This window comes from Plasmodium relictum (assembly GCF_900005765.1).
Source record: "Plasmodium relictum strain SGS1 genome assembly, chromosome: 5".
Lineage (NCBI taxonomy): Eukaryota > Apicomplexa > Aconoidasida > Haemosporida > Plasmodiidae > Plasmodium > Plasmodium relictum.
In genome coordinates, this window is record NC_041683.1 from 87,792 (window position 1) to 104,103 (window position 16,312).

At 15.9% G+C, this 16,312-nt stretch overlaps 4 protein-coding genes across 4 annotated transcripts; 2 read left to right on the top strand and 2 right to left on the bottom strand.

Moving 5' to 3' along the window:
* Positions 1 to 1,960: 1,960 nt before the first annotated feature.
* On the bottom strand, positions 1,961 to 3,848 carry PRELSG_0502900 (conserved Plasmodium protein, unknown function; the record flags this gene model as incomplete). Its single annotated transcript, XM_028675275.1, has 5 exons — positions 1,961 to 2,041; positions 2,120 to 2,244; positions 2,347 to 2,417; positions 2,495 to 2,597; positions 2,687 to 3,848. The coding sequence occupies 5 exons, from the start codon at positions 3,846 to 3,848 to the stop codon at positions 1,961 to 1,963; spliced, it is 1,542 nt and encodes a 513-aa protein (XP_028531880.1).
* Positions 3,849 to 5,359: 1,511 nt separating this feature from the next.
* On the bottom strand, positions 5,360 to 7,380 carry PRELSG_0503000 (hypothetical protein; the record flags this gene model as incomplete). Its single annotated transcript, XM_028675276.1, has 7 exons — positions 5,360 to 5,402; positions 5,472 to 5,519; positions 5,595 to 5,686; positions 5,811 to 6,731; positions 6,822 to 7,063; positions 7,168 to 7,263; positions 7,341 to 7,380. 7 exons carry the CDS (start codon positions 7,378 to 7,380, stop codon positions 5,360 to 5,362), a joined length of 1,482 nt encoding a protein of 493 aa, XP_028531881.1.
* Positions 7,381 to 8,451: 1,071 nt separating this feature from the next.
* PRELSG_0503100 (conserved Plasmodium protein, unknown function) lies at positions 8,452 to 13,024 on the top strand (the record flags this gene model as incomplete). Its single annotated transcript, XM_028675277.1, has 3 exons — positions 8,452 to 9,079; positions 9,217 to 11,502; positions 11,619 to 13,024. The coding sequence occupies 3 exons, from the start codon at positions 8,452 to 8,454 to the stop codon at positions 13,022 to 13,024; spliced, it is 4,320 nt and encodes a 1,439-aa protein (XP_028531882.1).
* A 791-nt stretch (positions 13,025 to 13,815) lies between these two features.
* PRELSG_0503200 (conserved Plasmodium protein, unknown function) lies at positions 13,816 to 15,981 on the top strand (the record flags this gene model as incomplete). The annotated part of the gene is made up of 1 exon (XM_028675278.1): positions 13,816 to 15,981. One exon carries the CDS (start codon positions 13,816 to 13,818, stop codon positions 15,979 to 15,981), a length of 2,166 nt encoding a protein of 721 aa, XP_028531883.1.
* Between the last annotated feature and the right edge of the window lie 331 nt (positions 15,982 to 16,312).

The window sequence follows — 16,312 nt, forward strand, 5'->3', positions numbered from 1 at the left end:
AGAAAATTTTATAATATCTCATTTAATTAATAGATAGTTATACATGATTTAATAATGAAGCATAAATATATATATATGTTATAATTTTAATACATTACTCCTTAAAATTTAAAAAAAAAAAATTTGAATTTAAACATAAAAAAAAAAAAAAAAGTGATGTTTTAATTCAAATACAATAATCTTTTAAACTTTTGTTGTTTTTTTTTTTTTTTTCAAAAAAAAATATTAAAAAAAATATAAAGCAACAGCATCACTAAGGTATGTTATTATTTGCTATATAATATTATACACATATTCATTAGTATATATAAGTAAATATCTCACAATATTTTTTTATTAAACATAATTATTTTTAATTGAATTCATTTTTTGTTTAAAATTTTTTTATATTTATAAGAATTATACAAAATTTTAAAATCACTAATTATAATAAATACACAATTATATTTTCATTTTTTCTGATTCCATCTTTAATCTTTAAAAAAATGATTCAAAAAAATAACGGCATTTTAAAAAATTATTATATAAATATATAAAATATTTACAATAATTTTTTAATAAAATCAAAAATGTTGAAGGAAAAAAAAAGAAATAAATAAAAAAAAAAAATTTAATATTAACAAGATATCTAAAATATATATTGTTTATAAATTTTCATTTTATTATACTAAAAAAGGAAAATATTTCTTTTTTTAAATTTTTGAGAAAAAAAAAAAAAAAAACATGCATATGTGTTAAAAATATATATATATGATTATATTCATAAATTAAAAAATAAAAAAAAATTAAAACTCTTATTTTTTTTTAGGTATTATTCACAGTTATAATGCTTATAAATTTTATACCTACATAAAATTATATTTAGAATTTAGTAAAAAAAATTTATTTATTTCATAATTATTATTATTTTTTTTTTTTATATAAATAGTTTATAAATGATGATGAGAAAATAAAATGAAAATAAATATTTTTTGATGTAATTTATAAACTGAAAAAATTAAATTGTCTAAAAAAATAAAAATATATAAAAAATAGGCTTTATAATTTATTAAAGATCGTATGTGTTGAATTTTTTAGTCTCTTAATTTTCATGTTTTTCATTACATTTTTCTTTTTTTTTTTTTTTTACAATTTTTTTTCTTAATTTTATGTTATATCTTGATTTCTATTTCCTTTTTTTTTTTTTTTTTTAAATATATCATTATTAATATTTTAAAGATTATTTATAATGTTTAATTATAATTACTACTGTTTTTTATTGGATAAACATTATAAAATTAAATTAAATTCTCTATTGGCTATTAGTTTTGTATAATAAATTGTTAATATGTTTATATTAGTTTCCTTGATTTAAAAGTTAATTTTTGAATTTTCAGTTTTAATTCTTTGCTAATTTCTTTTTTATATAGAAACAATAAAAAAATATTATTTGATTAGTCTGCATAGTTATTATCATTTACTTTTATAAATTCATAAAGAATCTTTGAATTTATATGAATATTTATTTTCAATATCACAATTTTTAATTTTAAAAATATTTTAATAATAAAAAAACTTTTAATTGTTTTTTTTTTTTTTTTTAAAAATAATTTAAAAAATATTTTAAAAAATAAAATATACAATGTATTTATAAATTTCCTAAAAAACATTAACTATGAAAATAAGAAAATAATTAAAAACTATAAAAGATATATAAACAAAAAAAAGAAGAAAATATATTTAAATAATAAATTTGAAAAATATTTAAATTCTTACATTTATCATTATATACATAAATTAAAATATTATAATGTACAATTCTCATTTTTCATAAAAAGAAAAAAATACAATTTAATAAATATTTGATAAGTTGTTCTAAAAGTTGTATAATTTCAAAAGTTCATTGAAAAAATTAATTTTATATAATTATTTTCTATTATAAAAAAATTAAAACATTCTTTTACCTTTTTTTTTTTTTTTATTAGTTCTGTTTTAACTCATAAAATGTTTTTGCTAAATATTTTCCTCTATCTTTTGCAAATTTTGCAAATGTCAATTGCTCCTATAGAAAAAAAATTGAATTAAAATTAAGTTAAATTAATACATATATATATATAAATATATATATAGTTTTGCATACTCTTAATATTTCTTTGCTTGAAACATGTAACGTTTTTATATTTTTAGAAAATTTTTTTTTCATTATTCCACTTAAGAGAAAAAAAAAAAGCAAAGTTGTGTTAATAATTAAATAAGAATTTTCCCCTATACAAATAATAAAATAATATAAATTATATATATATTTATATAAATGTAAATATACAATTTTTTTTTTTTTTTAATATTATAAATAGAATTATTTCATACAATTATTTAGTAATGCTCCAGTATTTTTGATATAATTATTATAAAAATTATTACTAGAGAAATTAAAATAACTAAAAAAAAAAAAAAAAAGAGATATTTACATGATTGTATACTCATAAAAATTGAACAAATTATTATTTTGTTATACCTCATAAGTATATTTTTATAAGAAGTGTGAACTGAAAGTTGGGTAAATAAAAAGAAAAGAAAAAGAAAAAATAAAAACATTTGAATCATCGTGTGCTTAAACCCTATATAAATAAAAAAAAAAAAAAAGAAAAAGAAAATATATTTCTAAATATAGAGAGAAAATTAATAAATCTAAAGATTAAAAAAATACTTTCTCTCTTCAAGGTTGTTTTGTGAATCCTTCTCTCATTGTCCGTTTTTAAAATATCTAAAATTTTATTTATGATATTATCACAATCATTAATTAAGCAATAAAGATCTTTTTCTAACTTTTTAAAAAATAACTTTTTTATTTCATAAATTATATCATTAATTCTATTAACTATACATAAATCATTATTATTTTTTGTATTCTCAAATAAATATTTTCCGTTTTTAGCTCCATATATATAAATAGGTAATAAATCTATATTGGTACGTATATTAATTTTACTAGCTAAACATTGAGTTGTTTGGCACAATAATTTAATTCTATCTTCTTCTAGTTTTATTTCATCAATCTTAGAAAAAACAAAAATAATTTTTTCCATATGTTTTTCATAAATTTCTTTAATAATTAAAATTAAACGATTACTTAATGATTTCCCTGAAGAATCGAAAAAAACTAAAATAATATCAACATAATCTGATAAGTCATATATTATACTATTAATATCAAAATCGAGTTTATTCATTACATCCTTTAAACCAGGCGTATCAATAAAATCTATATTTTTTGTTTCAATATTTCTACTAACATACATTTTTGTACATAAATTATTTTTAAAATTCCTATTTCTATTAGATACATTTTTTAAAAAATCGAACGTTTTAATAGTAATATCTCCATTAAATTCTGAAAAATAACTACCACTAGTTATGAGTGTAAATGTATTTGTTTCAAATTCATATCCAGTCTTTTGTATATTTTCTTGTAAAAACCAATTAATAAATGTACTTTTACCTGAAGAAGAATTTCCTATAACTAAAACGCGAACTTTTTTAGAAACTGTTTTATTAATGTTTAAAAATAATCCTTTTGATATATTTCTTATATTTAATTTATCGAATCCTTTATTATTTATAATTATATTTCCATTATATAATTCTTTAATTTCACTTATTATATTATCATAAATATTCAATTTTTCATTTATATTATCGGATAATTTCTTATTAAAATCTTCTTTTTTATCATTTAACTCTTCCTTAATATTTGTTACATCAGAATTCTCAGAATAAGCAGTTGATTTCTCATTTCTGCATATATTATTATTTTCATTATTTCTGAAATGTTCTGAATGAAAAACAGTTTCACTAGGCATGCTCTCCATTTTTAGTTTAAAAAATTAGAACAAAAGATATATTTTTTATATACAAAAATTCATTCAAAGAAAATATATAATTGCACACATGCATAATATTTATACAATTAAATCTATATAAAAATAAAAACAAAACATATATATATATATATATATATATATGCATTTATGCATAATAAATATTTATTGCAATTTAATATATACAGAAATAAATCATAATACATATTATATTTTGTCGTAATTTTAAATGCCTAATTTTTTTTTTCAGTTCAAAAAAATTATAAAGTAAAATAAAAAAAAAAGTTAAAAATAATGAAAGGAAATTTAAAAAAAAAGTAAATGGGAAACAATAAAAAAAAAAAAGAGACAATGATTATTTTAAGTTTTATAACTTTATATTTTCTTATTTCTATTTTTTATATTAAAAAAAAACTGTATATCAATAAACAAAGTGGGAATATATAGAAAAATTCATATATTTATATTAAACAAACTTACGTATAATTAAAAAGATTAAAATGTAAAAAGACTAAAGAAACAATGCAATAAAATAAGGAATATTTAATAAATTAATAATGACAAAAAAATAAATATTTTATAAATTATATGAAAAATATTAAATATATCTTATTCATAAATAAAAGGAAAACAAACATAAATCTAAAGGTTATTATTTATAAGTATATATATAAAGCATGATACTATGCAAGTATATTTATAAAAATAATAAATAAAATTTTTCTTTGTAAATGTATATATAGTATATAAAGGTATTAATTTTATAAATACTATGAATAAATCATTATACTTTATTTCTTAAGACATCTTAAATTTTGTTATTTATGATTTTTTATTTTACATTTAATATGTTTTTATTAAAATAAAAATATAATTTTGCTGTTTAGGTAAATGATACAAAAATTAATTTTATACATTAAAAAAAAAAAAAAAAATAAATAAATAAAATAATTTTATTACTTGGTAATTTTTTTTTTCTTCAATTCATTTTATTGAAAAATTAAATTTTTCAAATTATTACTAAATTTATTTTTAAAAATAATAAAAACATAAATATTTTTCTTAATATTTTTATTTTCATATTGTACAAAGAATTTTACAAAAAAAAAAAAAAAAAAAAAAAAAATCAAATCAATTGTAGAAATATGTATTCTTTTACTTTTGCATATATAGCATTATTGTTTTTGTTTAAATCATTTTATTTTATTTTTAAAATATCTAATTAGAATAAGGAAAATAGTATATTAATTTTTTTTAAAAAAAAATGCATACGTATATCAAATTATCATTTGCCTTTTTTCTGAGAAAATTAAAATTACTTAAAAAAAAAATTGAAAATTTTTGTAGAAATTATAATTATTGAAAATTTAAATATTAAAATAAAAACTTTTAAGTATTTTTATGAAAAATGAAATAATAAATAGAACTATAAATTATTGTCTTTTTTTTCCTTTTTTTTTTTTTAATCTTATCTAACATCTTTTTTATAATAATTCATTCATCTACAAACAATTACTTATATTTGAGCAATAAACTCTAGATAATCTAGACAAACAAAAAAAAATGAATAAAATAGTAAAAGAATAAAAAAATAAAAGAGTAAGAGTTTTTTACTCATCTAATAGAAATTTGCAATTCACTTTTTCATTAATATTTGCCATTCTTCAGAAAAAAAAAAAAATAAAGAAGTAAAAATGTATCTCATTATATTTAAATTTTTTAATAAAAACTTCATACTTGAAAAATTCTTCGCATTCTTTTTTCTTAAGTTTATTTCCATAGTTTAACAGAATAAACTCAAGTATATCTTTTGATATATTCAGATTATCCTAAGTAAATTTAAAAAAAAAAAAAAAAAAAAAAAAAACACATTTTCAGTCATTTTAATTTAAAATAAATGCATAATACTTTACACTTATATTTTCATGGACATTTTTTTTTTAATTAAAATACTTGATCTACATATTTAAAAAAAGAATAAAATTCTTTTTCATAATTTTCTTTTTTTTCTTTAAAGTATTCTTCTAATTTGTTTAATTCATCTTTACAATTATTTTTATTAATTTTTTTTGCAAATATATAAATTATTTCTTCCTCTGTTAATGAATAACCTTTTGAACATAAAAAAAAAATAATTTCATTAATACTTAAATTTTCATCATTTTCATCTCCTAATTTAAAGTTCTTAATTTTTAAAAATAAACTTTCATTTTCATTTTTATTATTTAAAACATAATTATCTTCAGTATTTGAAATTTCTTTTTCTTTTATTTTTATTTCTTTTGTTGTATTAATTTCAGTATTACATTCTTTCTCGTTATACTCTCTCAATGAATTATTCTCTTGATGTCCTTTGTGTTTTTCGTTATTTTCAGTAATGGAAATAATATTTCTATCATTTTCGTTGTTTTTAAATGAAGTGAAATTATCTTTAGGAAATTTTCTTTCAATTAAATTTTCAAAACTATAGGAACTATTGTCGTCTCTTTTATCAGATAATTCAGTATTATCACTACAAGTACTTTCCATTTTATTTATTATATAATCCTCATCATAATCACTATCAACACATTGAAAATAACAACAATCAAATAAATTAATTTTTCTAATAATCTTTTTTTTTTTTTTTAATTTAAAATAAGTTCTTTTGAGAATATTTGTGGATTTCAATAATTCTGAATCTAATATATTTACTCTGTAATCTTTTTTATTAATTTTTTCAGTTTTATATTTAATTGAATAAATATATAAATCATCTTGAAAATTATATTTTTTGTATTCATTTATACAACTTATGATGCATTCGCCAATGTAATTACAAACAATAAAAATTATATTTTTTTCTTCTTCCTGTAATAGTATTTTTTTAAAGACCTATAAAAATACAAAATAAAAAAAAAAAAGGGATATATATATAAGTTAGAATAAAAAAAAATTGTAACTACATATTATTATATTAATTACCTTTTTTATTCTAAGAAAGGTTTCTATAATATTTTCATTTTCCTTTACATTTTCTAAAGTCTTACTATTTTTATCAATAAATGATATATTATTCAAAAAATTAATACTCACCTGTTTATTGTTAAATATATTTTTATTATTATCAAGTCTTCTATCAACTTTTGTTAAAATATTTGTTTTTTGAAAAATATATTTGGCAGTTAATAAATTTATTAATTCACTACTCGAGTAAATTACATAATCTAAATAATTAATAAAAAAAGAAAATTGAAAAATTTATTATTGATATACACTTATTAAAAATATTATTTTATTTTTTTTTAAAATAAAAGAAAATAATAAGAACCATCAAAATTTCTTTTTACAAATGAAGCTATTTCTTCAATTAAGGATATTCCGAATTCAGTCAAAATATAATTTTTTATATCTTTTTTTATATTCCCTATTTTCAATTAAAAAAAAAATATATAACTATATATGAAAATATTAAAAGGATTTTTTTTCAATGAAAATGTTCACCTTGAATTATAAGTAATATTTTTTTAGTAAAGATATTCATTTGTCTAAATTGTTATTGGAAAAAATGAAAAAATTTCAAAAGATATAATATTTTTTTTTTTATTAATATTCGAAATTTAAAAGTTAAATTATTTTGACTTATTTTTATCTTGTATTTCGAACTTAAATATTATCTCTATAAATTAAATAGTTAATATATATTTATAGATTATATGTTACATAAAATTATTTTTTTAAATTATAACATTATTTTAATTTCTTCCTTAATATTATGAGCTAATTTATGTGTATTTAAAACTTAAGAATTATTTATATTTTATTTTCTTTTTCTTTTTCTTTTTTTTTTTTTTTTTTGATAAAATATTTTTATTTATTTAACAGTCATTTCCATTATTGTAATATACTTCATATTATTAAATTACTAAATTAAAAAAGATAACAATTATCAAAAATATTAAAATAAAATGTGTTCATTCTAACTTAATATTTAGGAATATTCACAGTTATAAAAGCATATTCTTATGTTAAATAAAATTTAGAAATCAAGGAAAATTATTCATTTTTAATGTGCAAGTTTTTTTTTTTTTTGAGAAGTTGTACTCATACTATATTTTCTCTAATAATAAACGATTTATTTTTTAATAGTAATATTATAAAATATATTTAATTTTATTTTTATTTATTTATATCATTTTATTTTTTTTCTTTTCTTTTATATATTTATTTTTTTTTTTTTTTTTTTTTTGAAACATATTCTAAAAAGGCTAAATATGCTTTCAGAAGCAAAAAGTATATTCATTAGATAATTTATCTTTTTTTATTAATATATTTTTTAATTTTTATTTTTTTTTTTTTTCTCTTTTTTCCCTCAAAACAATATTTAAAAAAAAAAATTATACATATAAAAAGAAAAAAAAGAAATAATAATAAAAGTTTATAAGATTAATAATTTCTAACATATATCTTTTTTGAAAATATTATAATAATAATACTCATACTCATTTTTTGTTTCTTTTAAATAAGACTAAAAATAAAAAAATATAAAAAAAATAAAAATAAAATAAAACTAAATTAAATATAAAAAAAATACAAATATTTAGTGTTGTAAATAATGAGCATTAATAATTATCGTTTAAAAAATTTGGGAGAAAATAAAAACATTTTTATATATAATAAAATAGTTGAAGAGTTAGTTGAGAAAATTATACTTTTGGCAAATAACTTGTCTTTATTTAGAAAAAAATATAATAAATATGTTAAAAAAAAAAAAAAAAAAAAAAATGAAAAAGAAGAGAATCCTAATAAAAATATATATATAAATCTCTTAAATGCATCTGATAGTTTTTTTTTAAATTCCAGTTTTTTTGAAATTTTTAGAGATTATGAAGAATTAGTGAATACTTTATTGGATTTATGCAATAATAGAGCAGATATATATATTGAATTTCTGTATATTTTATTAATTAATAGTGAACTTTTTAATAATTTTCTTTTTATTTGTACATTTACAAGTGGTGATAAAAATGACATTTTTCTTTTTCTAATTTATAAGAATTTCTTAATTTTAATTGAATATTACTATTATTTTAATAATTGTTCATACTTCAATGATTTATATTATAAATTAAAAAATATTTATGATAATAATAATAAAAATTATAAAAAAGATATAATAAAGTTAAGACAACAGAAAAATATATTTTCCTTTTTAGATAAAGATAAAAAAATATACCAAAAAAGTAAGAAAAATTTATACTAAATAAGTATTCCATATAAAAGCTCTAACTTATTTCATTTTAACTTCTTTTAATTTTATTTTATTTTTATTTATTTCATTTTACTTTATTTTTTTATTTGTATATAAATATTTATATAGGTATTAAATTATTAAAGAATAACAACATAAATTTTTTATATAATTATTCAAGTGAATATAGCGATTTTTCAAAGAAGAGACCTGGTAGAAGATATATGTTAAAAAAAATTAATGATACAGAACTAGAAGATGAAGGAAAAAAAAATAATGAAATAAAATATAATGGGAACGTTGTCAATAATCTAAATATAAAAAATAATAAATTTCTTTTCATAAGCTCAGAAAAATCAACTAGTAACAGTAACAAAAATTTCTCTATGAAAAATACAAGTAAATATGATTTATATTATGCAAAAAAAAAAGAACAAATGATAAAGAAAAGCAAACCTAGAACAATTCTAAATAAAATTTTTTCTAATTTTTCAGATAGTCAAACAAATTTAACAAATTTACGTAAAAATAATATATACACAAAAAATAGAAATAATTCAAATGATGCTACTGATAATAAAAGCTCTTATTTTCATCAAGAATCCTCATCAAATATAAATTTTAATATAAACAATTTCTATCAATTAAAAAATATGATCAGAACATTCAAAAAGTTGAAATATGAGCATTTGTATATATTATTTTATTTTTCTTTATCTATATTATCATCTCTTTTTCATATTTATTTAACACGAATAATGAACAATAGGAAAAATGATCTTGATATTAGTCATTATTTGATGTATGTATCAAAAGAAATAAAATTTCATACATTAATTTATATAAAATATAATAAAAATATACCAAAAGAAAAAGAAATATATTCAATAAAAAGCGATCAAAAAATAATAATTGAAAAAAAAGAAAGAACTAATGAAATAGATTTCACACAAATATTTGACGATATCCATACAGAATATATTAATAAAGAATCTCTTTTTAAAGAAGAAATTAAAAAGAATGAAATAAATGCTAAGGAAAATATTGTAAATATACAAGAAAATAAAAATCTATGTATAGAAGAATATACAAATAATTACTATGAAATAGAAAAGAAAAAAAAAAAAAAAAAAAAGGAATACGATTTTTTATATGAAAATAATGAAGACCTTTGGCAATTTATTAATAATTTTAACATTAAAGATAAGTTAGATAAACTTACAAATGTAAATGATTCAAAAAAAGATTATACATCAGATATCAAAAAGAAATTAAATCTTCTACATGTGTTTCAAATTGAAAATGATTTAAAAAAATTAAACTTTAAAATAATGAAAAAGAAAGAAGAAGATTTCTTAGAATCCAATATTTTAAATGTTCCCATAGAAACTTCGGATATTTTAAAGATAAGAAAGACAAATATAAAGAATAATTCTCAGAAAATAAGAAATGAAAAATTGAGTGAAAGAAAGACAAAAGATGAAATAAATGATATTAAAGAAAATTTTACAAAGCTGTTAGAAAATAATTTGGAAATGGAAAACATTTATTTATATTATAAAAAAATAAGTAAAAATGAATTATTAAATTATGTAGGTTTTCAAAATTTAATTAAAAGCGTAAGCATTATATGCAATGATAAATTTTGTTCTTTTTATATGAATAATATAGATATAAAAAATTCAATTGAAAAAGATCACTGTACTTTAAATATTGCTGAAAATACTTGTAAATTGAACAAAAAAAAGGAAGAATCAGATACAATTGACAATATTCATATTTCAAGTTTAAATATAGATAATACATTAATACATAATGAATATATAAAAAAAAAAATTAAGAAAAATAAATTATATACATATAAGCTATTTAATAACCAAATTGAGACACTACTAAATTCAAGAGAATTAATTGAGTTCATAAAGAAACAAAAAGAAGCCAAAAGAAAAAAGAAGACTTTTCAAAGAAACAAAAAAAAGGATAATTTTATTTATTCGCAATATCAGAATAGTTATAATTTAGTAAATAATGAAAGAAAAAAATATGATGATATATTTAAATTTATTGAAAACAAAAATAATAATTCAAATATAATAGAAAGTGATTGCCAGTCATATAAAAATAGTGATTCTAGCGATAATTTAACATTATATAATTATACAAAAAATTATTATTCTGAAAATACCTTTAATTTAGATTATTTTGTTTTTTTCATTGTTAATGTATTTTATATATTTCTTCATCTTCACAATATTTATTTTTCCTCAACATATTTAAATATTTTTTTATCATTCTCTATTAAATTAGTTTATAAATATAGTAATAAGTTTCAAAATTTGAAATTATTATATCAAAAAGACAAACCTTTTAATGAGCATACTTTTGATAAAGTTAATTATGTAGAAAGAGAAAGGGGTATATATATAAATATTGATAAATATATATATGCACATACTTAGTTTAATATATTTTATTTAAAAAATGTATACTTATTCCATTTTTTTTTTTTTTTTTTTTTTTAACTTTATCAGACTTATCAAAAATAAATGAAGATACTTTAGATAAAAAAATGTTAGAAATCCCTTTAAAACAAAAAAACATAAAAGTAGAAAAAAGCATTGTTGGTTTTAAAAAAAAAAGTACAAATTTTAAAGTAAGCAGAAGTTATAACAATAAAAAATATGAAAATTATAATATTGAAAAATCAGTATATAATAATGAAGGTGAAAGAATAAAAGAATTAGGAGAGTTATTAATAAAAAAAAAAAAATTCAAAAATAAAAAAAAATTAAGAAGTAATATATTTTTTAATAAGAAAAATAATGATTTTTTACCAAATACTTTTGACATAATAATTAATACCTTTTTTGATCTATGTATTTCTTTATGTAGTATTGATTTTAAATATATTAGTTGTAAAAAAAAAAAATTTAATAGAATGTATATTTGTGATAGCATTTTTTTTTATCATCACTTAATAAATAAAAGATATAGTTATAATTCAATGAATAAATTTAATATCTCAAACTACTACAATTCGGTTGAATCATATTTATTTTATTTTGATGAATTAAGAAATGATGAAACGTTTGCAAGTAAATTTACAGAAAACAATCATTTTAATAATAAACTTAACAGTAATATAAAAAATATTAACACAAAAAAAAAGGTCTTCAATGATAATAAATATATTGAAAGTTATTATAATCAAAATAATAGCTTATCAACAAATAGTAGCTCTTATTTATTTAAAGATGAATATATAAAAAAAAATATATTCTCCAAGAAAAAAAAAAAAAAAAGAAAAGAAGGAGAATTAAAGAATGTAAACCAACTATTATGTTTAAAATCTATTGGTACTAAAGAGAAACTATTTAATAAAAATCATTTAGAAAATAAACATAATAAAAAGACAAGAAAATTATATGTTGACTCTATTTTTGCTAATGTTAATAATAAAAGTTGTAATTATGAAAAAGGAAATTATTTAGAAAGAGAAGATAATTCTAATATTATAAGAAATTTTGAATTCTCCAGTAGTAGTGATAAAAGTTTTTTATTTTTAAAAAAAATGAAAAATAAAATAAAAAATAGAATTTATTTAGATGAAAATAATTTGATAAATATTTTAATAAATATTGGGTGCATATTTATGAATAATATTAAATATAATATTGGAATTATATTAAAATATTTTTATAAAATGGATGAATATGATGTATTAGATGATAGAAAAAAATTTTACAATTATATGAAAGGAATCTTTTATAGTAAGAATTCCTTTTTTTCAAATATTTATAGTCAATATTTTCTTTCTTTTTTTTTTTTTTTTAAAATACATTATCTCTTTTTTTTAATTAAGTATAAATGTGAGAGTGAAATATATTTAAAAGCTTACTGGTTTCTTTATGCTGTTTATAATATTACTCAAAGTTGAAAAATGGAAAATAAAAGCAAACATAAATAATAAAAAGGAAATTATTAAAAATAAGTAATTTTTCTATTTATTTTATTATTTTTTTTTTTTTTTTTTTGAAACATTATAATTATACTTATATATCTTAAAAATTATGTTTTAATTTTTTTTTTTTTTTTACATTTTTCTTGTTTGCCGTTTTTTTTGGCATACATTTTTTAGTTTTGTAATTATTATGTTGCTTCATCACATTTTTATTATAAAAATTTTTGTTTATCTTTTTATAATTTATTTATTTTATAATATAAATATGAACATTTCTTATTTATTTTTTTTTTCCAATTTAAATAACATTATTATAGATTATATACCTTTTTTTTATTTTTAAAAGTAAAAGGTATATTTTTTGAAATTTAATCAAATTTTTATAAAATATACAATTTTAAAATATATTATTTATTTTAGTAATTCATTGAATTTATCTTGTTAATATTACAATTTTTATTCAAAACAAAAAAATGCTTACTTTTAATATTTCTTGATATATATATATATATATTCTTTTTTTTTAGTGGTCACTATAAAATTTAATACTTTATTTTTTATGTAATAAATATATTTTATAATTTAAAAAGATAATTTTTATATTAATAAAATAAAAGAAAAAAAAATCAATGATAATAATAACATTAATAAAAACAAGTAACAATAATATATCTAATAATAGATATAGTAGTAAATATAATTCTAATAATAATGGCAATGATGTATGTGTACAATATATAAAAAAGAAATGCTTTTAAATTATAAAAATGAATTTTTTATCCCGTCTTTTTTTCTTTTTATTTGCTCTATTTTTTGACATATTATTATCAAAAAGTATTAGAAATACGATTTTATTTTTATGCAATCAAAAAAAATTCTGCCAAAATAAATGGAAAAGAAAATATTATACTCTTAATAATAATGAAAAAAAAGAAGATAAATTAGAAAATGAGAATTTTCAAATTAATGAATTTGAAAGAGAAGAAATAAAAATTAATAAAAGTTTAAATGTAAATATTTTTAGAGATGAAAATGAATCATCTGCTTATGATAAAGGTTTAAGCTTTTATAACTTACTCAAAGATATAGAAATAAAAGATGTAAAAAAAATTCCCGCTTTTAATCAAAATTTAGCAAATATATCAATAGAGAAAAAGAATGATACAATTAAATTGCATCAAAAAAATGATAAAAGTCATTTAGAAAATTCTTTAATATATAAAAATACAAATTATGATCTGCCTTATATTCTAAATTATTATCCTGATGATATATTTATTTTTAATTTTGATGGAGTTATAAATTTGAATAAGCAAGAAAAAATTGTCGTAGCGTTTTTAACATTTATAAAAATTTTTAATCAGGAATTTCTTTTCAATAATAAAAGAATTATTAATTTACCATTATACGATTTTATAAAAGAAAAAAACTATTTATTTAATAATAATGGTAGTAGTAGTGATAGTGATAGTAATAATAATACAAATAATAATAATAATACTGTAGATACATTTATTTTGCTTAAGCTAATACCTAAATTCATTTACACCAGATTATTATATATATATAAATATTTAAGAAATAACGAAGATATTGTTATAGCAATAAAGTACATATATGATCAAATAAATGATATATGTATAAAATATAATTATGATATTAATGAAATGATGAATATTTGTTGTGAAAAGAATGTTCTGGAAAAAAAATTAAAAAAAATTGAGAGAAGAAAATTTAATAAAAAATATTCTATTGAAAATAATAAATCAAACGATTATAATAGAACAATTAATGAAGATACATATAAAGGTGGAAGTTTTAACAATAGTGATAACAGTGATAACATAAAAATATATGATATAACAGAAGAACTAACTGAGGGAACATTTAATCCATATGTAATTTATAAATATAAAAATATAGAAAATTTTCCAAATATATTTCCAAGTTTTCGAATAGATTTTGAAGATTTTTATTTGAATAATACATACTTAAAATTATATGAGAAATATAAGATAAATATGAATTATGTCAAAGATGAATTTAACAATATTCGTAATCTATTGATTAAAAATGATAAAGAGTCTTATGAGAATTTGATGAAATATAGATATGTGTGTGTTAATTTAAATGAAGAAGAGAGAAAAAATCATGAAACATTTAATTTTTGTTGTATTGATATAATTAATAATAACATAAACGTTTTTAAAAAACCAATATATATAATATCTACTATAGAAAATACCAATTTTATAAAGTACACTTTACAATTGTTTGGATTAAATATTTTAGAAAAAGAAAATGAGCATTTATTACGTATTTTTGGTAATGATACAAACAATTCAGAGGAAGAAGAAAATGATGAAAATAATATCCTTTTTAACTTGAAAAATTATTTAAAAAATAAATATTTTACTAAAAATTCAGAAGAAAAAAAAGATGACTATATACATGATTCATATAATTTGGATATAAATTATTTAAAATATTTTAAAAAAACAAAAAAAAAAGATTATTATTATAATAAAAATATACATTATATGAATATGCTTAAAAAAAAATGTGATTTAGTTAATTATATTATAGAAAAATATTATGATGATAATTCTATTCACGTGATAGATCATAAATATGATGATCTAAATGCACTTAATAATGATAGTAGAATTAATAAAAAAATAAAGTTATACTTTTGTGAATGGGGATATAGCACATATGAAGAAAAATTAAAAGCAATATTTAATGATAAAATAAAAACATTTTCTCAGACCTTTAAACTTATATATTTATGTTGTACTCTTCAAAATTCACCAAGAAGAGAATATACACACGGCAAAGGGATATCTCAAGACTTTTATTCTAAATTTATGTATAAATACTGTTTAAAAAATAATATAATTTCTGAAACAGACCCATTTGATAATTTAACATAATTTTTTTAAAATAAATTTTGTATATATATTTTTTTATATTTTAATTATATATATTATCAAAGATATTCAATTATTAAAGTATCAATGACTATTATTTAAATATGAAAATTTATGATTTTCTTTATTTTCTTTTTTTTTTTTTTGTAAAATTAGCACTTTAACTGAATAAAATGGATTTTATTTATATACGTATATATATATTTTTTTTTCTTTCTATTATTAAAAATCATTTATATTTATATTATTTTAAAATTTTTTATAATATATATATACACACATATTATTTATTTATTATTTTATATCATATATGAATTAATCTATAAGGAACTCT